The following is a 22539-nucleotide window of genomic DNA, read 5'->3' as shown; positions in this document are numbered from 1 at the left end:
ACCCAATCCTGAATCTCATGAGAACTTTCGCTGTCGAAAATTCCGTCGTCATCCGGTGGCGCAGGGAAAGCCAAATGTGACACTAGGGTTTTCCACGGAGGCCGAACATTCCTTTACGCTCTCTCAACAAATCCCACATCACGCGGTGACGCGGCTACACCGACCAGCGCAGCATATCACTCAAATGGGACAGAAACGGAACTTAAAGTGCGATTGATACAGGCCCTAATCGTCCATGAAGTCGAATGTCAATAGTCTGAGGCATATCTGATCCGCATTTAGGCGCCCCCGCGGTCGGACGCAAGTTTGCCTTGTTTCGGAGAGGTGTTCGGCGCCTCGCCGGCGATCTTGAAGCTGGCCCCGTATCTTCACGGGAAACCTTTCCGGGGTATTGGAAAGCCTCCGGGGTTTTATCGTTACTAGCAAAAACATCAATGAAACCGGATGAACCGCTAGTTTGCTTTGGGGGTCAGAGCTTGTGCCCGCACGTACGATACTCAGCCCCCTTCGAAACAAAACGGACAAAAGTAACAGAACCTCTAACTGGTCGCCTTGTAGTGCCTGGTTGCCTACAAAAGTAAGTAGTGCCCGGTGGCCCCAAGTTGGAGCTAACGCCGTGCCCCCGCCCAGGCAATTGCGCTTGAGCTCAGAACAGGAGATGTGTCCATGATTTGTTATCCACATCCGGGTGCTCCGGGCCTCCGGTTCTCCGGCTCCGGACGGAAACAGGAATTACTTTGCAAAGCAAGATGGAACGCAGATCTAATTTGGGTTGATTGACAGTATGCGGCTTTAGGGGAGTTACCGGCTTTGTATAAGACCTTTTGTGTTGATTTGCGGTGAAGAGGAGCTGCATGTCAGCTCACGAGACTTACACCATATGTTCAGCCCGGGCGGGAGCTGACGAGATCATGTGGAGACATATCAGCCGCCTGGCTTATCATTTTATGGCCCTCAAATTCCCGTTGCCTAAAGCAGACATTTGACTTCAAGAGGCCAGAAGCCATGGAGAGACTTAGAAAGGGTTTCAATTGAAGGTTTAATACTGACGGCGGTAATTGGACCATTTCATAGGCACCAGGCGGTGCTTCAAAGGTGCTGATGAGGGGAACGCGGTTCCGGTTGGCACGACGTGCATAACCGACTGTGCCGCATGCATGTCGGTTGCCTTATTTTCTCAAAGTATTCCCCACGAGTCAATGACACAATAGTTCTTAACATAAACCCACGCAAAACCCTTCCATCTTTCATGTTCGCTCGGGGCAGCCCCACGTTAAAATTGTAATCCTCAAGGTTACCATGTGCAACCGGGGTATGGTGCGTGTCCCAAGTTCTGTCTTCGGGAAGCAACGGAACCTAGACTTTGCCGGATTTCTCGACCTCTCAGTCCGTTGGTCCCTTCCAAGCTATTCCCAGCATTATGTATTTATTCAAATCGTGTGCTAGTAGCGTCATTTCGTCATTTCGTCATACAGAGATATAGGGAAATGAAAATGAAACGCCTGTTTTTCCCGAGGGGCCCAAGAAAGCTTGCAAAGGCTAGCTAGAAACTTGGAATTAGGGCTTGTCCCGCATGCACAGGTGTGCAGTCCTACCTCACACGATCAACTTATCGAGTAGTTCTGTCCCAACACCCCAGAGCGGAGTAGTCCATGCGCCCGCCAATATGCAATACATGTGCGCACCACCCGGCCAACACAACCATCCAACATGCAACCGGTGAGAGATTAGGACCGTCATGGAAATTTTGGCAACACACCGAAGTAAGCGTGGTAAGCTGCCTTGAAACTCGAGCCCTTTTGCGGGCCGGAAAGGAATGTGATCGAGATCTCGGCCGTGCATAGAAAAGGAAGAACAAGACAAGATTGTCACTTGGCGCGTAATGTAGATGTGAGGGGTTGCTTATCGTCTCATCGAGCCATGCTAGCCCCGTACTTGCTCAAAAGCCCAGGTTCATAGATGGGCAAGGGGTTTGTACGTCTGCCAACCCCACGGAGTCAGGGTCCAAGCTACTCCAATTGACCTGCAGGTTGCGGGGAGCTTTGAGGATGACTGGCTAGTGTTAACGAATGGACGCGTGATTTTCGGTTTTCTGGGGGGGGGGTGAGACAACTTGGCTAGGCAACCACCAACGGTCTCCTTGGTTTCTGCCTCGTAATCTGCGCCCAATGGCAATTCGAGGATTTTGCGACTATTCCCCATTACAATTGACGTTCTCCAAGTCTCATCATGGAGTCGCTTGATGGAGAAGAACGAAGGGATACAGGAGAATGAGCACCATGAAAATCGGGCCTGGCTTGCAGATCAGGAATGACCATCAGCCTGAAGTTGCGAGAGAACCTGTTGACAAAGTGTGTCGGGGGCTGGGGCAAGGACTTTGGAGCTTACTCGGGAAATGCCTAAGAGTTGGTTCTTGTAGGTATTCATCCCATTGGGCCTGGCGTTTCTTTCCCTTCCTTAGATGCCGGGCAGATGGGACATATGCTGACTGCATGCAGCATACTGCATATTCATGATACCCGAAAGGCGTCACTGTGGTAAACCGTCCCGAACTTCCCCGGGAATCCTTCTGCTGATCATTGTAACATCTTTCGGTGACCGATTGCGTGCTTTCTGCACGCGGTAAGATAAATGATGCACTACTAAAGAACAGTGCATTTCTGACATGGGATTCAGCTTGGGGATGGAGCAGGAGCAGGCTGTAAGACGCTGCTACTGCCTGCTAGGTCAACAAGAGAAATTAATATGTTACCGGGCTGATGAAAATGTATGTGAAGTCAGAATATTGGGTAAACAAATGCATTATCGATGTTTTCGAGAGAAAATTGCAGTAGATGGATAAGAGAGCAATGCTGTCGTTATCTGGAAAATGTGTGGTAGAAGGCATGGCCCGTAGTTCACAACACAGCTCCAGCAATTCGACTGTGTCGGATTTGGGATAAGGCATCTGGCGACAGATGGTACCTTCAATGATCCGATGTAGTTGAATGGTGTCTTAAAACTGCTTTACGTTTAAGGAGAGGTCTTCTGTCATGTGACCAGGAACATCTGAGAAGCGGCAGAACACTGCTGGTTGCCTATTCATTTTGAGCTGTGATGATAAAACTTACCTATACAACTGAAGATACTAAAATCAATGAGAAGTGTTCCATTGTAAGCCTTTGAGGCTCACTTCACGAAATCACGTTACGACTTACACCTCTGGTAGCTTCCGCTCAATCTCATCTACTGATCGACATTCAGGACCCAAATCTGCAATTCTACGTTGTCTTGAGACGGACAAGCTCTCATGAGTACATCTGTATTAAAAAGACTTCTAAGTCATTTGATCGAAGTCCCTAAATTCAAAAGGTCCTCCTGTTCTCTTGGGTGGGGAAAACCCCCTAGAGAAAGATTGAAGGATGAAGAGTTGAGACTGCGGTGCTGTTGCTTGGGCCTCACACACCTGCATGCCAAGCTAAGTGATGGTGGTAACAAATCAGAAAGCCGGTAATGCTTCATATTCCGATGAACGTACCTGAAAGAGAGGAAGCAAAGTCCGGGGTCAATGTTGTACAACATAGGCTAAGGTAAGTCCGGGCCAAGGGCTTTCAAATAGCCTTGCGGCCGTGTAACAACAGCCATCGTGTACACAATTCGATTGAGTTCGAGCCATGAGGCCACAAACAACTCGGTAGCAGTTGCCTTATCACTTGATAGGGCGAAATTAAGCGATGTACTTCTACCGTTCCCTGCAAGTAATAGCGAATGGCAATGCCCTCGATGTCCAGGCGCCGGGCAGGCAGCTCGGTGTCATCACTGATCAGAGACACATCATCTATTGTGATTCCGCACATTACTTTGTGGAAGAATTCCATCAGTCCTCTTGCAGTGCCTCTCATATATTAGACACGTCATGCAACCATAATCGTCAGATATGTCATGCAACCATAATCGTCAGATATGTCATGCAGGCCTTTGTAATTTTGCGCATAGTGTAGGTGTGTCCCGAGCAGGCTGAAGCTTGCTTCAGGCGTGTGATCATTCATACTCGCAACCCTGATGGCTCCAAGTCTCTCCTCTTCGGGCCTAGTACTGTCTAATCATGATTGGACGGTTCAACGTCAGATGAGTGTCGCTTAGATCAGTAAGGCATCTAGATTACTGAAGGTGGGCGTTATGTTGAGGCATACTGATTGTACTAGCTGCGTTGCAGTTCACCCGTTTTGCGATCATTGGTTGGAAGCTGCAAAGTATTGAGCCGCGGCATGTCGACATCAAAGCATGATCGCGGGGTCGCTCGACATGGCTGGTAGGAATGTTTCAGGCATCCACCTGCAAGATCTTTGCTATCCAGTTAAAAAAGGAGAGGAACAGAATACATGCACCAATTACCAAGTAGGGAGATCTGGTAGAGATGGAGCAAGGTAGGAGAAGACTCGCACCGGAATTCAATGACACTCCCTCAACATAAGGAGTTAATTATTCTGGGGGTTTTACCCGAAACTAGAGCTTGAATCTTCGTCCATATGAAGGACAGGTGCGAAAAGGACGCTACGTCTGGTGAGGTTTTAGTTTCTGAATCGAAACAGACTTAGTATCAACTTAGGCGTACACGGTAATCTGGCTCATGTAGACTGAAATCAGTTGGTTAACTCTTAACTCAGTTTGAATCTTTAGCAACAGTCTCCGTGTTCTAGAGAAAGGAGATGATGAGGGTACGCAGGAACCAGCTGGAATTCTCTGGGCCTGTGAAGCTCCTCAGACATTGCGGCAAAGGTGACATCGAGACTCAAGAGGCAAGATGTTCCACTATATATTGTATATCACATATTTTGATAAATAGTTGATAAGGTATATCTGTTGGTATTCCTTTCACAGGGAAGTTGGTTCGAACCGTAGGGTCCTGGGGGTGACGAAGTATCAATATCTCTGTATTGATTGATTCTGCGTAAGGAGTAGAAGGGAGATTCCAACCGGAGGTTGGGTGGGTAGTCGAGGTCTAAGTGTACCCCCTCGAGGTGGCCCATGCTCTGCCCCTACTCGCGGCCGAATTGGACTTCCAATCCGACAATATCCTTATGGGCTTGCGGAAGAAAAGAGTCAACTCGATATCGTGCCTGTAGAAGTGTTTTCTGTACTTCTGTCCTCACGCAAGGTACCCAGTATTGTAGTAAAGTATTCACTTTTCCATGAAGATCATAAGGTAGCGCAGGTAATACTCACGCTTTGCGAAATGCCTGGGTAGCAAGAAACTTCGCAACGCAGAACAGGTAATTACCTGTCTGAAATCAACTACACGGCTTTCCACCCTTGGCTCCACGTCCAACACCACGTTTAACCCTGACCACACATCAGTCACTTGGTCAACCTCCTCAGAAAGCCTTCGGGTCAACTTCTATCTAGTGCAATAGCCTCTCACTCCTGGTACGTCGCGCTCGGCCTGGTCTATAAGCTGCAAGTGCTCAAGTATTTGGTTCTTTCAGTCCTTGAACCGAGCTAGCTTATTGAAACGTTCTCTATCTGAAATGTGTTCTTGGCTGTCAAAGACCACCGGAGTACTTTCTTGTGCCAACTTCACAGTTGAGTGCATTGTGAACAGCTTGCCATCTTCAGCTTTCGACGTCTGCAAGGAGATTGAAAGAACAACGGATTTTCCAGAGCCCGTTCTTTTAGACTTTTACATCTTGATACTCTCTAGGAAGAGTGATCGGAGCCTGAAGTACCTCACATCACACGGCTGAGCACGATTAGTCGGCATCTATTACCTCAAGCTGGACGGGGGGCTCTCACCCCCAGTATGGCAGCAGGGCAAAGGCCACCAAATCGGCCCTCTTGCTGCCACAAAATAAAAGAAAAACGTAGCGCTTGCCTCAAGTTTTCTCCCTTAGCCTCGTCGCTTCCCCCCCCCCCAACCTTCGCCTTCTACCAAAAGTCTTTCCAAAAGCCATCGCAAAACCATCGCAAACTTACAACAACAAACGAGCACACATCTATCGGGAAGAAGTTGAGAAGATGGCAACCGAGAGCGAGGAAGACGCGAACATCGCTCTCGCAGCGGCACGAAGAGCGGACGTCGTCGAAGGAAAGTTGATGGAGCTCAAGGTCCCTCACAGATTTGGCATCGAACGCCTCCAGGCTGCGAAAGCCAAACAAGCGGTTGGATTATTGATAAGCCAGGGCCGCGAAAATGTTTCCACTGCATGGTTCGCCTGGTTTGTGGACTTTGAGATTTGGGACTATATCCATGAGAAGTGTCAGTACCATCGCACCGATTATCCTACACATCAAGCCCGAGATCTTCTGCTAACGTTCTTTGAAACTGCATAGTCGCTAAATACCGTGACCACGAGACATTCCCGTGGATTGACCTCGAACCAGCCGTGAAGCCTAAGACCCCCGAAGACGCCTCCGCCTGGTGCAACGGCTTGAAGGACGCCATCAAGCAACGGTACCACCTCCCCGCCTTGGAGCGCAAGAGACTGGGTCTTTCCCTGATGAAGCCGGAGCCTACCCTTTTACGTGACACCGACGAAGCAGCTGCGGCTTTGCGTCAAGAAATCTGGAACAACGTCTTCCCTGGAAGAAAGCACCCCCACGGCAAGGCGTTCGAAGTCATCATCCCTTCTGCCGTCAAGATGTCCTCGGACTTAAACTGGGACATATTACAACATGAAAATCGTTTGCCAGATGCAGTCTGCTTCTTCACGGTCGGACGAGTCCACCGCCGTGGTCATTTTGCTGTGGCGCTTGTTCTCGGATACAATCCCGGTGTCATCGACAACGAAGCGAATAGATTGATTCTGACCAAGGCCTACGATGTCGTCTTGAAGTGGGCACAGACGATCGTCATCACCGGCAGAAGCATGAAGCTTACTAGAGCTTTCAAGGGTTTCGACCTGCCGGAGCCTGAGCTTGGTGGTGATGGAGAGGATACACGCATGGGAGGAATGGAAGAAGAGACGGAGCTCACGCAGGAGCAGCTCGAGCTTTGCGCCGGGGAGTTTGACGTGGTGCCGTTGAATTCTGTCGCAGATTACGCTGTCTTCCGGGTGAGTGAATGGCTTCACCAGGAGGTGGGCCGCACTCCTGCAGAGGATCGTTGCCGATTGCTCCGGGATTGGTGCCAGCTTGAGGATGGCAAGTTCCACCAGAACCTCGAGGGGATGACTCGAGAGGACCTGCAGAAGGCTTGTCGGGAAGCTTGGATGGGCAAAACTCATAATTGGAAGGAAACCTTGGACCTTACGATGTGGTCGTGGACCGAAGAGGTGTACTGGGCGAAGAAGATCATGGAATCTTTCGACTCTTGAGGGAGATGGTACACAAATGACGGAGAGAGATCATGGTACTTATGCCCGTCTTCTCACTCATGGGATGGCAGTCTGTTGGTTTCTAAGCAGGAGGTGACAAGGGCAGCGTACAAGTAGAACTCGGGAATCATGAAGGCCGTTTTGTATTCAGTATTGTATCAATCACGTCTATTATTCAACAACCACGCTTTCCGTCCATTTCCAAAAGCCGTCACACCTCAGATGACATTCTTCAATGACTGACTAGCACGGAACCGCCTCAAGTTGTACGCAATCAACGCCTCAGCATCCTGCGGCCGACCACCAGCAGCGTGCGGTGAGACAACAACATTCGGCGCCTTCCACAGGCGGCTCGACTCAGGCAACGGCTCCGTAACGAACACATCCAACGCCGCACCACCAACCTCGCCCGCCTCGAGCGCATCCACAAGAGCCTCCTCGTCGATGGAGGTACCGCGGCCGACGTTGATGATCCAGGCGTGCTTGGGCAGCTGCTTGAGGCGCGCGACATTCAAGGCGTTCTTGGTGGAGTCTGAGCCGGGTAGGATCATGACGAGGGCGTCCGTCTCGGGCAGCAGCTCGGCGAGCTTGTCCTCGCCGTAGATCTCGACGCCGTCGCGGATGCCCGCGCTGCGCGCGACGCCCTTGACCTGGGCGCCGAGGCCGCGGAGGTGCGGGGTGAGCGATTTCGCAATGTTGCCGAAGCCCCAGATCAACACGCGGGCGTCGCGGAGGGTGGTGAAGGCGTTGGCGGGGCGGTCGGGCTGGGGTCCGCCGAGGTGAGCGGGCCACTTGGACTGGAGCTGGTAGTCGCGCATCTCGTAGAAACGGCGGGCGGCGTTGAGGAGGAGGCCGAGGGCGTGCTCTGCGACGGTGTGGTCGTGGAGGCCTGATCCCGTGGTGACTGTTACCTTTGAGGTGTCGAAGCCGGCGCTGAGGACGTCGTTGGGGCCGGCGGCGAGGGACTGGATCCACTTGATGTTCTTGAGGCGGGCGGCGGCGTCCTTGAGGTTGTCGGCTGAGTTTGTCCAGGTGACGAGGATCTCGGCGTCTGTGTGCTCCTCGGGGATGGTGGTCTTTACGTCGTAGGGAACGAGGTCGACGGAGAAGCCCTGGAGGCTGTCGACGTCGAGCTTGAGGGAGGTGGGGTAGAGGAGCTTCATGGTTGTGACGTGTGTGGAGGTTTTATGAGATCTAGGAGATGAGATGTCAGTGAATTGGTCTCAATTGGAAGCTCGGGGAAGCTCGGGGAAGCACAGGAGGCCTTACATTATGAGGGATATGAGAGAATAATCTGAATACTGAAGAGATCGTGAAGAAACATCAAAGAATGAGACCGTCTGGAAGAAATGAGCGAGGGGTCACGTCTGGTTTTACCTAACCTCGGGGCAAGGCATACCGATGACGGAGAGACCGCGATCCAATAAAACACAATGCGCTCGACAGCTTTCGTGTAAGCGGGGGTGAATGGATATCCATGGACCATGGACGGGTTGGACGGGGTGGGATGGTGGGGGAACAGCACCAAATCCGCACCAAGTTCCACTCGACGACATCAAAAACGAAGCCATCCGCTTGTCGTTGGCGTCGTCAAGGTGGGGGCGGGGGCGGGGGAGGGGAAAGAACCCCGAACTTGGTTGCTGACATGATCCCGGGAGCCATTTGCGTGATGGCACTCAAGAAGAAGAGAAACCCTCGTTGCCCCTCTACGAGAGACTTCCAGAGCCCAAATTTACCCAGATGGTCCAAACTAAAGTAGCGCATTGCATGTACACGGTACTGACTCGTCTCATAAACCCGCAACTTTCTGCGTAGCAACACGTGTAGACGTGGAGTTGAGTTCGGAGAAATTTGCTACTATTGGACGAAAGCGTGACTATGGACCAAACTGGGTGTGTGCAAAACTTGGTGCGCGCCCGGGTTTCAGCGGCTATTGAGCAGCATAAACACCGATAGTTGCGGCAACTCATCGGATACTTCACCGTTCCATACCCGCCGGCGAAACGCCTCTTTGGGGGGGGGGGGGGGGGGGGTATGGGGGAGTTGGCTCTTTTTTTTCTTTTTGAGATGACATCGTCTGGTCGTGTGATTTGCGAGTGCTCTGAATCTTATTGTGGCTATCGAAAAGTCAACTCCAGATTCCCTTGCGGCTTTTGATCGAATTTTCTGATTGCCGTCACTCTTTTTGACGTCTCGATGTCTGTGTCCAACGAGTATCGGAGAACTTTCTGGAGTACCCCAACCTTGAACAAAGGCCTTGGCAATGGCTTTCGGTTCGGACGCGAAAGCTTGAACGCCAGGAAGATTTTCTGGTTTAAATAGCTTGGGTTGATAGCCGAATTCCGACATGCGCGATGATGCACTACATTCAGTCGGATCCAACATCATCTAGCTCCCTAGCTCCGCAGAACCGAGTGGGGTATTGTCTCCGTCCATCGCTTTCTACATACGGGGGAGAAACTCAAACATGGACGAGCAATAACCACTGAGAACTCTCAAGCCGAGTCTCAAGAAAGTCGGGTTTTCAAATTCGGCTTGAAAACGAGTGCGAGATACTCTGCGGTCCGCTTTATGTTGGTGCTAATAAATAGCCAGTTATGCTAGGGAGCGACGTGAAACTTCAGATTTAAGTCTTAATATTGTGGACTCGGTTTTTGAAGTTATTCCCTTTCCCAATGAACCTATATCGTTGAAGTTAGCAAAATCTCGGTGACTGGGTTTTCTGTCACTTGCCGAGCTCCTAGGAGTTTGCTCATAGGAGGAATTGAGGAGCTCTTATCACCCCAAACCTCCATCACTAACAATACATGCAGTCATATTCGGCCTAACAAGAGTCCTTCGAATTCTCACACAGATGTGCATCCCTATAAGGCTGTAATCCGGTAATTGACTTGATAAATATCACGAGCACTGCGAGGTCAAGATTGAGCAGCACTCATCCAGAGTTAAGGTCTCAATTAAGATTATTTGGTCATAGATGGTAGACTGCGAAAGTTCCATATCCCATCGGCCTAGCATCAGGAGAGGATGCATGGCATGATGCTGAACATATTACATATTATCGAGGGATATCGACATATGCAACATTGCTTAATTTGGGTTTATTCTTCGTTTAAAAGTTTCTGTGCTCCAAGTCATTCACATGCCGCTTCCTCTAAACCTTTCGCTCGCTATCTTCTATCCCCAGTGGCGGAGCTCGCACTCTCATGGCTGGAGTCATTGATACCTTACTTTACATAACTCCGAAATATCAGAGACGATTTCGAAATAGCTAAGCATCGCGGCAGTCTTTCCCAACCAGTCTTCAAAGAACTTCTTGGCGTGAACCTCGGCAGAGGATGCGCTTCCGTATTGAAGACGACCTCTGTCAATGGCATGTAGTCTACCGGCGAGAACAGCAAGTATAAGTATTTCAGAGTCTCGGCCTGCAGTCGGCAACGTCAGCTCGAAATCAACTTTGAGGGTAACTTTTAACCAGTTGATATAGGCACGACTTACCAGCCAGAAACTCTCCATGTTATCCCTCATTGCCGCGGGCACCGTCCGCACATCATTCAGACTAGTGTACCCCTCTCCGTCGGGCACCAGAGTATGCTTCTGAAACGACTGGAAGATCTTCCAGCCCCATTCTCGGTACATGGCGTTGCCAGTGATGCGGTACGTCATGAACAGACTCTCTACCGTCTCCGGTCTTTGCAAGTTGTGAGAGTCGAGGTGGGCTTGATGATGAAGTCCTTTTTCCACTTCGACAGCGCTGAATTCAGTTAGCAAGAGCCCTCTCCCGCTTGTGCAAGGATGGAAGGAAAACGGCAACTTACAACTGCTCTCCTTCCTCAGCCACCTGTCGCCGGGCCCGGGTTGTAAGTCCGCCTCGGTGGCGTTGAACCACACAATCTCAGGGGCGAGGCCGGTGTCAGTGACGGCGTACATGCCCTAGCAGGTGTTCATGATCTCGATTGCGAGTTCGATATCGTCTTCATGCTGGTGTGTCCAGCCCGGGTCGCGACGGGCTTCCGCAAGGGGCCGCCTTTCTGTCGCCTGTGACGATGGAGTTTAGCCAGTACATCCCTATAGAATAATACAGTGAGAGACGTGAGAGACTCACAGCCATGGCGATTGTGCCCGGAAGGAAGCAGACGAGATGATCCATCTTGAGAGAAAGCGCTTCTCCCACACCGTGCATTCCAGCTTGTCAAAAACGCATCCTTTACTTCCTCTCTTCTGTCGTCCCAATCGACGAACTGGCCCTGCGGACTGTACTGCGTGTGCCCGAGAGCATAATCAGAGAAGTATCCTCTAAAGCATACGACAAGAATTCCAGAGATGAATACGCCAATGAGGACATTGCGTATTCTCCGTCTCAGTGATTTCTTCCTCTCGTTGGACAATTGTATGGCGATCCGAGTATTGCGACCGGCCGAACCAGCGGCCTTGGATCGTGTGGGTGAGTTGCGGCCTCGTCGATTCGGTGAGGAGCCCATCGTGGTGTTTTTTTTTTTTTTTTGAGACTACACTCTAGTCGGAAACATTCCCGGATTGGTGCAAGGAGACTGCCGTTCGGATCTCCTGTCTGGAGCGGTGATTACCTATGCGGCGACGTCCGCTCCTAACACTCTAAGTTGGACAATGGTAACATCAACTCTCACGCAACCCGGCTTCGCCGGTGCCATTGCAGTGCTGGGGTGGACCTTCGAGGAGACAGCAGCCGATTCAACAGTAAGCATCACCGGGACTGACGCAACTCCATCCGCCACAGACGCAGTCAACAGCAATACCCCCGCCCTTCCTCGCGAAACTGCATCAACCACGACACTTTCGCCCTCGAGACCAACGTCAACGCCCGAGTCCGCAAGCCTCCCGTTGTCTACCACTGTCGGAATCGGCGTAGGCGCTGCGGTAGGGGTTATCGCGCTGGCCATCCTCGGATTATTCGTGTGGCGCAGGAAGCGCAGGCAGCAGCGGAGGATAGAAGAGACTGCACCAAACGTTGAAGAGCATCATGCAAGACCTCTCGAGCCGGAAAAGTTCATGTCTCCTACTCCACAGTACCATGAACTCTACGTTCATCAGCATCAAAGGCGTCGTCAAGAAGTGACAGAGTTGCCTGTTCCACAGTACTTTGCTGAGCTGGATGGAAGCAGGCCTGCGTCAAGGCTAGCTGAGTTTGGCCGGGTCGTAAGGTGAAGGTGTGATGTTTGAACAAGAGCTTTAGAAATCGGGGAGTTATGAAGCAGAGATGGAGTCAGTCTTGACCATCCTTTGGGAATACCATTGGCGTTGCGATCGGATTCGTCTTGTGGGAGTTCTTTTCTATGCGTAGATGATACTAGAGATACCTTGACCCTATTGTAATAATTGAAATGCGACATCTAATTGTAAACATCCAACATGATTAGTACTGATCACAACCCAAGCTTCGTCAACTCACTCTCCAGACTCACCCTCCACGCCCTCGCCTTCTCTCCCTTCCCCCTAGGATAAACCTCACATATCGCCCTCGTAAAGTTCACAACCCTCTGCACCGTCTCCTGGACGCCCTTGTAAGGCCAGCCCCCAACAACCTCAACTTCAACCCCCTTCTCCCGACAAACCTCCCTCGCCCACCCCCTCATCCTCTCCCTCTCCGCCTTCGCCGCCATCTCATCATCCCCTCCGCCCCAAGGAAACAAAAACGCATTCGGCGGATCCCACCTCGGCCCCGGCACCACGCCGCCAAACTCCCAGTCCAAAATCCCCGTCACCGTGCCGTCCATATCAACCATAACATTCGCTAGATGCAGGTCCCGGTGCGAGAGAACATACCGCGTATCATCCACCTCGTCCGCATGAATCCTAACATACTCCCGATACGCCTCCAACCTCGGCACGAGATCCCTCATCCACTCCAGCGAAGCATGCCTCCCAATCGCGTAAACATACTTCTCAACACTCTTATCAAGAAGCTCCACCCACCCCGAAAACGCACCTTGGACAGGATTCAACGTCTCGGGCGTCTCCCCATCCCAATACCTTCCAATCTCAGGCTCCATCCAAAACCACTCATCCACAACCGGGCCCGGCACAATCTCCCCCCCATCACCGACCCTCAACCCGCCAACATGCCTCCACACGTCCCTCGACCTCTCCCACAACTCCGCAAGAAACCCCACAAGCTGCTCAACAAGCCTCCTCCTCGCACCTTCCCCCATTTCCCAAAAGATCTTATCCGCACTACACCCAGGCATCCGTTCCAACAACGTAAACTCATACCCCAGCACATTCGCACACGAGGAATCCCAGCGCAGCACGGCGGGGACCGGGACGGAGGTGTGTTTGCGGACCCAGCGCATTGTGGCGACTTCGTTTTCTGTTTTGATGCGTGGGAGGTGGGGGCCTGCTATGCGGAGGACGAGGGTTGTTGTGCCGTCTGCGTTGGGACGTGCTGGGGTGAGGTCGGGGGAGGCGGAGGGGGAAAAGTGCAGGAGGTAGATGCTGTGGAAGGCTGCTGTTACTGTTAGGGGCTCTGTGTGGGTTGGTGGTGGGAGTTGAAGGGAGGTTGTGAAGGCGAGGAGGTGGGTTGGTGTGAGGAGGGGTGGGAGGTGTGCCGCGGGGTCGGCCATCTTGAGGGTTTTCGGGGTTGGTTTTTTTTTTTTTTTTTTTTTTTGTTTTGATATTGATGTCTCTGCTGTTGAGTTGGAACGGATTCAGGGATTAGAAACGCAGCATCGAGCTCTTGTCTTTATGTCTTTTTCCCCTGATCGAAGCCTTCCCCCAACCTTCCTAAAACGCGCAAAGTTGCCTTCTCGATGAACCGTCACTGGAAGGTGATGTTGATGCGAAGTAAGCGCTACCGTCCCGGCCCCACATCTCTAACCAATACCGGGCCCGGTGCCGAAGATCGGGTCCTCTTTCCCGGTTGAGCCATCGTGCATCACCCGCCCACCGGCTACGCTTGCAAGGAAGTCGCTCCATCAATCACAACCGCCATCTATCCGTATCGCAATGTGTATCAAATATCAGAGATGGACAAAGTGTCGTTCATCTCTTCAAAATGATCATATAACGACATCAGCAAGGCAAGAACGCCCCGTCGTTTTCTGCGTCGTTGCCAGGCTTTCACCCCTCCACCCCGAACCCCAGCCACGCGGGTGGAGTCAGACAGCGTAGATCTATCTGTTAAACATATACAAAGATGCGAAGCTCTCGTAAAGACCAACAGAAAACAGGGAGCAAAGGCTTGTGTGCTCATGGGCGACCTGGAGCTTCTTCTGGAAGACGTCCGTCGCCAGGAGGTCTTGTCGAGGCGTCGTTGCGAAGCAGAGAGCCGACGAGATAGATGAATGGAGAAAACCTTTTCTCCAGGCAAGTATCTAAATCATGAAGTCCCAGATTGGATATCTGTGTCCTCTCTGGACGGGCAAGCTACTCATACTTGTATGCCATTGACCTCCGTAACCGTCTTCCATCACATGTATATACCGTCCCTCTATTCCCAAGATAGAGAGCAACGATACTTCCCTAGTATTTGAACTGATATCGGACAACCACAAATTTACGTCTTCCTTTCCTACGTCTTCCCTTCGATATATACCTACGGCTAGTACATTGATTCCACGCCAGAGCAGCGATGCGCATCTACCAGGCGAAAAGTTTTGTAGGTACACTGCTGTGTCTTCATTGCACCAAGAACATGATCGAACTCTCCTTATATACCCTCTACCAGAAGAATCCCATGCACAAGCACATTCCCTCCGCGCCAACTTCAGCGAACGCTCTTCATCAACATAGGGCACTCTGGTCACCTTGCCATCTTCACTTACCTTTGTGTACTTAAACCTTGTTTCCAATGTAAACGTTCAATCTAACCGCTACAAAGACAACACACCCCAAGCAAAAACACTCGACACCTTTAAAATCCTTGGCCCCCAAAATATCCTCCAAAAGCAGCACGTCCCCAGAACACCACGTGGGAAAAACATCGTCACCGGCCAGCCGGCACCTTTTCTGAACCGTTCTCCTTCTCCCCCTCTCAACTCCTTTCGCAATCACCCCCACTTGGACATCGAGGTGCCGAACCAACCGACCCGGACCGGCGCATTAGTGCCTTTCCTGTCCAGCCACCAGCCACCACGACTCACGTCTCTCAAACCCTCAAACACCAAGCACAGATCCTCTACACATTAACCCAGCCTATCCTTGCGAACCAAACGCGAAAACGGGCAGACATACACCAAGGAACCTACCTACTTTAGGTACCTAGATAAAGCGGCACAAAAAAGATCTCAAAAAAAAAAAGAGCCGCGCAATCAATCGGTAGCCGCCAAGCCGGCCACCAAGAGCGTTTAACAAAATGTGCGAAACTCTCTCTTTTAATCAAGTTTGCGGCCCTCAAAAGCGTCTTCGGCCTTCTCCCAGATTGATTAGATCCGGAAACATGAGTCTTTTCCGCTTCTATTTTCACAGGCTTGGTATTTTGGCTTCGATATCTTGGCCAAACACCAGGAGCCTTCTCTTGATGAATACATCTTCGCCCATGATCTATGTGGGAATCTCGTTCTCGTCAACTCGGAATTCTCGACACGGCATTCACCTGGATCCCGGCGCCGGGACACATGGTCACTTGAACTAGGTGCGATAGGCTGCAGTTGACTCGTGTTGCTTTTTGTCTCTGTCTAGCCGTCTATGCCCATCTTATCATTATTTCACCATTATGCTTCTTGACTCAGTATACTGCTATGCATTGGGACTCCAGAGCCCCGTGGTATTTCCCCCACTATCCACTGTCTCGATATCGTTCTCTGCACTTGGGCCTATTGGGACTGGGCGTCGAAGAGGCATCGGTAATTACAGATCAACCCACATGCCAAATAGACAAGTAAAATCCAAAGACAAGTGCCCAGGTACAACTTTCCATCAATTAGTCATGTCTGTACAAATGCGCGCAGCTGGCTGGTGTTCAGGTTATCTTGTCCCAGCTGCAAATGCATCGCTCGGGGACTGCTTTTCCGTCGGCCTTCCTCCATCCATCGGCATGCCACCAGGGTACACGTGAACTCAAAACAGGCATCGAGCATCCTTGCACATCCTGGCCCAGCCTATCGCGTCAGCTGAGTCGCAATGGTTCTTCGCGACACTGATTCTTTCGCTGTCCTCGTCGACTGCCGGATACAGATCATCTAAGCGTGAGCGGCCGGGGCGGCGACGGGAGCAGCTTCCTTGGCAGCCTCAGCAGCGGGGGCGGCGGGCGCAGCGGCAACGGGATCAGCGGCAACAGGAGCAGCGACAGCGGGAGCAGCAGCAATGGGGTTGGCAATGTTGGCGGTAGCCAGACTCTGCTGGGCGACCTGGATGATGTTGGCCTGGCCGAGGGTGTTCTGGGGGAATCGGGCGTTGAAGCCAATGACATCGCGGACGGCAGTGAAGGTTTGGGGCTGGACCATCAGACGCTGAGTTGAGACGAGCCACTGAACACCCTCGGAGCAAGGAGGAGTGGTGAGGGAACCCATGTAGCTGCAAATGAATTAGACATTGGAAACCAAAGGAGATTGCCAAACGCGGATCGTACCTCTGGAAGCTACCGGCGGAGAGCAGGGTAACAACTTCTTGCATGTCCAGCGCGCCAGTCTTGGTGACGGTACCGGGCTCCTTGATGGCATCGAGGGAAGAGAAGACAGTCTCAAGCAGGTTGGAAGAAGCAGCCTCGGCCTTGATCGGGTTGGTTCCCATCGCGGGGATAGCCTTCGGGGCTTCGGCCGCCGCTTCAGTAGCAGCGCGGCGGGCCAGCTTGGTGCGGCGCTCGGCAGTGGCGTTTCCTCCAGCGGGAGCAGCTTCGGCAACAGGAGCAGCCTCAGCGACCGGGGCGGCGGGGGCGGCAGCGGCAGCGCCCTGCTCCAAGTCGATGTAGGTACCAATGACAGCAATCTCCTGGTTGGCACCCTCGAAGACCATGTGCATCTCCATAGCCATGCTCTTTCCGGCATCGAGATGCTCGCTAGGCAAGTGGAAGTGGAACTGCTGCAGGGTGAAGTTACTGCCTCCAACTTGCATCGATCCACCCTTGGCGATAACCTCGACGGTGGTTCCCAGGTTCTCGAACTCGGTGCCCTCGGCCATGTCGGGGATCTCGAGGTTGATGGAGCTTCCGGGGAGAACGTTGAAGGAGCCGGCGACCATGTCGATAGGGGACTGGGTGGTTCCCGTGGCGCACAGCTGGTTGGCAGTAGCATCCAGAGCGACCCAGTTCAAGGGGCCCTTTGAGAAATCGTTAGTCTTGGATATCTAAACTCTTGTGAAAATATACCACTTACATTGCTGCCGGTGTAAGCAAAGTTGTTGACCTTGACCTTTCCCTCCTCAGCGCGAGGATCCAAGTGAGTTCCGTAGGCGCACGAGGCCAGGACCTGAGAGATGGAGGCGGCGAAGAAGCCGAAGGTGATGAGACGGGAAGACATAGTGATAAAGGTAGGATACGGGACCAGCGCGTGGGGAGCCTACAAAGGATCGAAGGAAGGGAAGAATAGAAGCGAGTTACACAAAAGTAGATTATTGAAAAAAACGTATGACCAGCCCTCTAGGGGAAGAAACGAAACGAGCGGGAAATGAAGTTAAAGGTGAAGAAAAGACAGATGATGAAGATGAGAAACGAGATGAGCCGAGAGAAGAATTATGTTTGCGTCAAGATGGCATGATGTCTATATACTTTGGATCTGTAAGACTCTAGTCGAGGGCTGGTTATCGTGATGATCTACCTCACAGGTCCAAGAATAGCATCAATAGGCAAGAACCCATGCGAAGATGGCCGGGGCGGATAAGCAGCGAGGGACGGAATCATGGTGAGGATCTTGGCATGTGCTTCATCCAGGGTGTTGAGGAGCAGTGAGAGGCTCAGAAGGAAAAAGAGAACGGGTTGATGAATGAGGTTGAGGGTTCCCTGTGTTTGGGGATGAGCGCCTCCGTTTCCCATGGTATCGCGGGCGTGTTTTTGGCGCAGAATGGGAGGGGGCTTTCAAGCTTCTCCATCAAATGCGACTGCATGTCATCTGAAATATGGACCAGGATTGATCATTGAGGGCAAGCGGCCAAGGCCGGGCGAGACTATTGAGACGGAGGAGGAAGAGGGCCGTTTGGACAAGAGAGCGGAAGCCAGGGCCCTGTGACCCTGGTCGAGTCAACAGGATGGGAGTCCGTCGCCAGGGTGAAACTGCCAGGCTCCGGAGGGTTGGACGGGGTGTGGGGAATATGGCCACTTTGTGATTTTGGTGCTTGGCCAAGTCAACGGCTGTAGACAAGACCCCTGCGGTGCGCGTTCCACGAGTCTCAATGTGGGAGTTGAAGTGACGGCTGGGAGAGAAGCGCTGGTTCGGACGGAGGCGAAGCCCCCTTCCCAAAGACCATCTTAGCGGTGATCTTCTTGAGACAATCAGCTGGATATCAACACCATCATGTTCGATGATGCTGAATGAAGGCATTCACCCAAGTAATCTCCAAGAAGCGGGAGGGCGGCTAAAAATAAGCATTTGGAAGGATCGACGACAAGAGCGGCGTTGGCCGAGTCGAAGCCGGAAGAATATGCGGGAGTGATGTCTAGGAGAAGACGGGAGTCAAGAGTTGAGGCTCTTTGTCCAAGAGGCCGAGCAATGCATCCAAGAGAATACCAAGAGCTTGGAAGGCGGGGAGCAGCACTTGCCACTGGAGCACGAGACTCAGACATGATGGAAGGTGCCATGGCAAGGTGGGCCATTGGTACGTATCTCTCGGACTTTCCCTGGACCACTTGTAACGGGCTGGCTGAGAAGGAAAGGAAGGGACTGCTCTGTGCTGAGTTATCCGTGCTTGCCCACCTACGTACTACCTAAGGAGGTATCCGCACGTGTCTCCTTCCTCGACTGGGTGAGGGCGTTAGAGGCGTAAAGAAAAGATGGTAGGTGCGATGCCTGCGGTAAGGTATGGTCTGGGCAGCAACTTCAGGTTGAGGTAACCCCAAGCCTGCTCTTCCCTTCTGTCTTAGGGACGCACATCCATAGGTGCCTACCTAGGTAAGTCAGGTAAGGTGAGTCTGGTACGGAGTAGAGCTGTAAAGAACCATTTAGTCGTTCCTGCTCGTACTCGTACGCGTGGCAGATATGGCAAGAGTAAGGTAATGGCAAGAAGCAACCAGGGATGAGGCAGCCGTCAGAAAAAACCTTGTTCACCATTGGTAGCGCTCTAAACCTTAACAGCCTTTAAGCCATGCACGACCTCCTGCTCTTGCCTGTCTCTGTCACGTTGAGTCTGTTCGGACGACACAGGGGCATTCAGGCCCGCTTTTCCCAACCGTCACCGCGTGCTGAGACGACGCACGGGACACACAGCAGCCAGTTCCAGACCGCAGCAGGAAAGAGCAAGTTGACCGCATGGCAAGACCCGGTGCAAGCTGAAGCACCTCAGATGAAGCACGTTCCTTCCTACCTCAACGGATACTGCAATCCAGATCACTGCCTTCCTTCTTACGTTGCAGCCAAGCTACGGGTGAAGACTGAGGAGAGCCCGACAACATGTCTGACAGACACGCTAAGACTGAAAAGACGTTGGATCCCGTCGAGAGGTGAGAGGTTTGTGAGAAGGGATGACAGGAAGAAGGGGTAGAGAGAAGAAAACAGCTGATTTTTGCAGAGCCAAGAGGTTAAATGGTTGCCAAGTCAAACTGGGGGCAGAAGTGGAAGGGGGGGAAGTTGGTGATGGCTGACGATATGTGAGCCGCCGCCACAGTGAACGGGAGGTTCGACTTAACCTCAAGTCCGCACCCAACTGACTAAGCGATGGAAGACTGCCAATGAGGAAGCGTCGTGATGTGGGAGCGCCTGGCTGCTGTAGGCCGCCTGCTAATGGACCGCTTTAGGACTACGTTCGCCGGCCGCGCCTCTCGCCAAGTCTTGCACCTCCTGATTTCTTCTGGGCGCGTCTCACGCCTTTCCAAACTGCCGGGGCCTGCGACAAACCTCCACCTCCGCATCTCAACTTCACCAATTGTCTTCGACGACATCGCCTACGCGGTAGCATTCGTCTGCTCTTCAGCCCCGGTCCCTCCCATTCTCTACCAGCTACGTCAGTCTACGAATCAACCCACCTTGTTACTTGCCTACATCGTCAAAGTTCGGACTTCTGCAACCCACGCAACCGTCCATCACCAGTGCCACGCCTCGCCGCGCCCCCATATGTCAGCCATGCCATCCTTCTCCGCGCTCCCGCCGACCGATTCGACCTCCCCGTCGGCACCGCCTGCCTTCATCTGAAGCTCCTTGGCGCGCTCCAAACGTCAGATGGCCCCTCCTTTGGCGCCAAGTCCCAGCGTCTACTGGAACCGCGTCTGATGTTTTAACGACGACATGGGAACTCGAGAAGCTATCCCCATCTTCTCAAGTCTCTACAGGCTCACCGCCATGGCCTTCACCCCAGTACTTGCCTGCCGGCCAGCCGTTTAACAGTGGTCCCGACTGAACGACCTGATTCTTGATCCCCACAGAGAGCAGAAAGAGTTACCCTCCAGCTGGGTAGGCCTGACGCCCTCTCTTTGCCTAGACCACTCGATGGTCCGTCCTCGGTGTCCGGCGCGCAACTTGCTCAACTCGACATTGGCGCTGGTCTTCGCTTTCGCTATTCGTTTGGAACCCCATCTTTGCCGACGACTGGCCAAGTTGCCCAGCGTTTTCGTCTCCATCATCCACAAGAGAACTCAATCTGAATGCGACGTCACCCATAAGGTCCAACGACAGTCTTCAGCAGAGTCGTCTTGGCGAATCCCGAATGCCGTCTTGGTGGCCAAGGGACGTCGTCATCTCCATCATCACCAAGGGTTCCTGACCAGTTTCCTCCTGCGACGCATAAACCACGCAGCCGGTGACTGGTCACCGGCGAGCGTGAGCCAAGACGACTTCTCCTCATATTTCGTCAGCACCGCCCGCAACATTCGGCCTGTCAGTCGGTTCATCCAACATCCGCAAGATCTGCGTTGTCTACGCTGTCACTGTCACTTGACCCAGGATGAACCGCACCGCGGCCGGAACGTCTCAGCGAGAAACACTGGCGTTGCTTCTCTCGCCACTTAAGATTCTGTCTACATGGAACTCGTGTATCGGTTCTACGGTGTCTGAGGAGGGACTCAATGCATCAAAAGGCGGCAAGAGAATGGGAATCCGCCACTCCTTGAAAGAGAAGGGCTCTATAAGCATGACGATGCCGCGGCGACAGCACTCATGACTGCGTCTTTCCGGAGTAGATCAGCTTGGCTGGTAGCGAGGACAGCGAAATACCCCTGAGCATGGGGGTCTTTTCATTTCAACAAGAAGTTGAAGCTGAACATACGCATCCCTCGCATCCCTCGCGTCCCGCAGCAGACTGGTTCGCCCCAATTCGGATACCACTTCTCCGTTCCGTTGCAAAGACGGGCTGGACAACACTGCTTTCGCATTGCGGATACAAACGTCGCCAAGCACTTACCGTTGCTTTGAGAGCAGCTAACGTCGTACTAGAACTCTTCTCCGCACGTTGCAACCTCAGCAAGCTTGCTTCTAACCCTTGTAGTGAGACATCCTTAATTCTTCCAGGGCTGGAAATTGGCGATTGGTCCTGTCCAGGTCGCACTTCTCGGCGTCTGGACGTTCCATCGTGCCCTGCAGCACTTGGCACTTGGCTGCTTGTCCCGCCGTGCCTCTCCGCTCGCTATTGCAGGCCTCTATTGTCCGCCGAGAGACACCAGCAAAATAAGCTTCCACTGCCCAGACCCTAATCGCAATGAAGTGTCGACGGTTGCTGCAAGTGAACAGCACTAGGTGAAAAAGATGGAAGACTGGCGCTCGAAGATGGACATACCTCTTTTTCACGGCCACATCAATCACATATAAGCCAAAAGCCATGCCGTCAAATGATGTTTCCTTTCCGCACTTTTCAGATTTTGATCATGTCGTGTACGAATACTCAGCCCATGATGGCCGACTCGAAACGTGGAGCCCCCTTGATGATGGAGAGCGCGCGCGACCCCAGCCGCGTATCACGAAACATTGGTCATTCTCGCCAAACTTGCTTGTTGGTGGGCAGGAGTCGAGAAGACCAAGGGTCTTTTGAAAACTTCAAGGCCTTCGACTCGTCTCCTGACGGATGGTTTGCGGTTCGCTTTGCCCGCTCTCGTCCCGCTGACTCATCAATCTTACAACTTTCAAGTCAAGGGGGTTGATGCTGACCTGGAGGATAGATGACGCATAATCGTTGCGGCGAGGTCCTGTCTAAGTAGGGT

At 52.4% G+C, this 22539-nt stretch overlaps 10 protein-coding genes across 10 annotated transcripts; 4 read left to right on the top strand and 6 right to left on the bottom strand.

The window, feature by feature from the left end:
• Window positions 1-138: 138 nt before the first annotated feature.
• On the bottom strand, window positions 139-886 carry BDP81DRAFT_18641 (uncharacterized protein). The gene has a single exon (XM_060582359.1). The coding sequence runs from the start codon at window positions 682-684 to the stop codon at window positions 226-228; it is 459 nt and encodes a 152-aa protein (XP_060452307.1). The 5' UTR covers window positions 685-886; the 3' UTR covers window positions 139-225.
• A 5108-nt stretch (window positions 887-5994) lies between these two features.
• BDP81DRAFT_389075 (uncharacterized protein) lies at window positions 5995-7292 on the top strand (the record flags this gene model as incomplete). Its single annotated transcript, XM_060587215.1, has 2 exons — window positions 5995-6235; window positions 6310-7292. 2 exons carry the CDS (start codon window positions 5995-5997, stop codon window positions 7290-7292), a joined length of 1224 nt encoding a protein of 407 aa, XP_060452306.1.
• Window positions 7293-7401: 109 nt separating this feature from the next.
• Window positions 7402-8881, bottom strand: BDP81DRAFT_17966 (D-isomer specific 2-hydroxyacid dehydrogenase). Its single transcript, XM_060582260.1, has 3 exons — window positions 8692-8881; window positions 8562-8632; window positions 7402-8486 (listed from the first exon to the last, which is right to left on the bottom strand). Exons 1-3 carry the CDS (start codon window positions 8776-8778, stop codon window positions 7511-7513), a joined length of 1134 nt encoding a protein of 377 aa, XP_060452305.1. The 5' UTR covers window positions 8779-8881; the 3' UTR covers window positions 7402-7510.
• A 1719-nt stretch (window positions 8882-10600) lies between these two features.
• BDP81DRAFT_267570 (putative endoplasmic reticulum mannosyl-oligosaccharide 1,2-alpha-mannosidase) lies at window positions 10601-11006 on the bottom strand (the record flags this gene model as incomplete). Its single annotated transcript, XM_060582902.1, has 2 exons — window positions 10601-10717; window positions 10791-11006. Coding segments are annotated over 2 exons (333 nt in total), but the record flags the coding sequence as incomplete, so codon positions are not given.
• A 1766-nt stretch (window positions 11007-12772) lies between these two features.
• Window positions 12773-13882, bottom strand: BDP81DRAFT_267466 (phosphotransferase enzyme family-domain-containing protein; the record flags this gene model as incomplete). Its single annotated transcript, XM_060582901.1, has 1 exon — window positions 12773-13882. A coding segment is annotated over one exon (1110 nt), but the record flags the coding sequence as incomplete, so codon positions are not given.
• Window positions 13883-16447: 2565 nt separating this feature from the next.
• BDP81DRAFT_305983 (alpha carbonic anhydrase) lies at window positions 16448-17722 on the bottom strand (the record flags this gene model as incomplete). The annotated part of the gene is made up of 4 exons (XM_060583231.1): window positions 16448-16781; window positions 16837-17009; window positions 17109-17522; window positions 17579-17722. 4 exons carry the CDS (start codon window positions 17720-17722, stop codon window positions 16448-16450), a joined length of 1065 nt encoding a protein of 354 aa, XP_060452302.1.
• A 283-nt stretch (window positions 17723-18005) lies between these two features.
• Window positions 18006-18864, bottom strand: BDP81DRAFT_17932 (uncharacterized protein). Its single transcript, XM_060582254.1, has one exon. It carries the CDS (start codon window positions 18737-18739, stop codon window positions 18290-18292), a length of 450 nt encoding a protein of 149 aa, XP_060452301.1. The 5' UTR covers window positions 18740-18864; the 3' UTR covers window positions 18006-18289.
• A 457-nt stretch (window positions 18865-19321) lies between these two features.
• BDP81DRAFT_414476 (uncharacterized protein) lies at window positions 19322-19946 on the top strand. Its single transcript, XM_060589368.1, has one exon. It carries the CDS (start codon window positions 19500-19502, stop codon window positions 19893-19895), a length of 396 nt encoding a protein of 131 aa, XP_060452300.1. The 5' UTR covers window positions 19322-19499; the 3' UTR covers window positions 19896-19946.
• Window positions 19947-20689: 743 nt separating this feature from the next.
• BDP81DRAFT_17919 (uncharacterized protein) lies at window positions 20690-21461 on the top strand. The gene has a single exon (XM_060582252.1). It carries the CDS (start codon window positions 20837-20839, stop codon window positions 21353-21355), a length of 519 nt encoding a protein of 172 aa, XP_060452299.1. The 5' UTR covers window positions 20690-20836; the 3' UTR covers window positions 21356-21461.
• Window positions 21462-22297, top strand: BDP81DRAFT_17920 (uncharacterized protein). Its single transcript, XM_060582253.1, has one exon. The coding sequence runs from the start codon at window positions 21568-21570 to the stop codon at window positions 22033-22035; it is 468 nt and encodes a 155-aa protein (XP_060452298.1). The 5' UTR covers window positions 21462-21567; the 3' UTR covers window positions 22036-22297.
• The last annotated feature ends 242 nt before the right edge of the window (window positions 22298-22539 follow it).

The sequence above is a fragment of the Colletotrichum phormii genome, assembly GCF_030913505.1.
Source record: "Colletotrichum phormii strain CBS 102054 chromosome Unknown BDP81scaffold_1, whole genome shotgun sequence".
Taxonomy (NCBI): Eukaryota; Fungi; Ascomycota; class Sordariomycetes; order Glomerellales; family Glomerellaceae; genus Colletotrichum; species Colletotrichum phormii.
Note: the sequence above shows the minus strand (reverse complement) of the source record. Positions and strands in the feature narration are given on the sequence as shown.

Coding starts and splice junctions, on each gene's coding strand:
- BDP81DRAFT_18641 (XM_060582359.1), bottom strand. CDS start 684: ATGTGGATAACAAATCATGGACACATCTCCTGTTCTGAGCTCAAGCGC.
- BDP81DRAFT_17966 (XM_060582260.1), bottom strand. CDS start 8,778: ATGGTCCATGGATATCCATTCACCCCCGCTTACACGAAAGCTGTCGAG. Junction 8,633..8,691: donor TCGCGGTCTCTCCGTCATCG/GTATGCCTTGCC, acceptor CATTTCTTCCAG/ACGGTCTCATTCTTTGATGT. Junction 8,487..8,561: donor TCTCTCATATCCCTCATAAT/GTAAGGCCTCCT, acceptor CTCATCTCCTAG/ATCTCATAAAACCTCCACAC.
- BDP81DRAFT_17932 (XM_060582254.1), bottom strand. CDS start 18,739: ATGCCTTCATTCAGCATCATCGAACATGATGGTGTTGATATCCAGCTG.
- BDP81DRAFT_414476 (XM_060589368.1), top strand. CDS start 19,500: ATGCACGACCTCCTGCTCTTGCCTGTCTCTGTCACGTTGAGTCTGTTC.
- BDP81DRAFT_17919 (XM_060582252.1), top strand. CDS start 20,837: ATGGTCCGTCCTCGGTGTCCGGCGCGCAACTTGCTCAACTCGACATTG.
- BDP81DRAFT_17920 (XM_060582253.1), top strand. CDS start 21,568: ATGGGGGTCTTTTCATTTCAACAAGAAGTTGAAGCTGAACATACGCAT.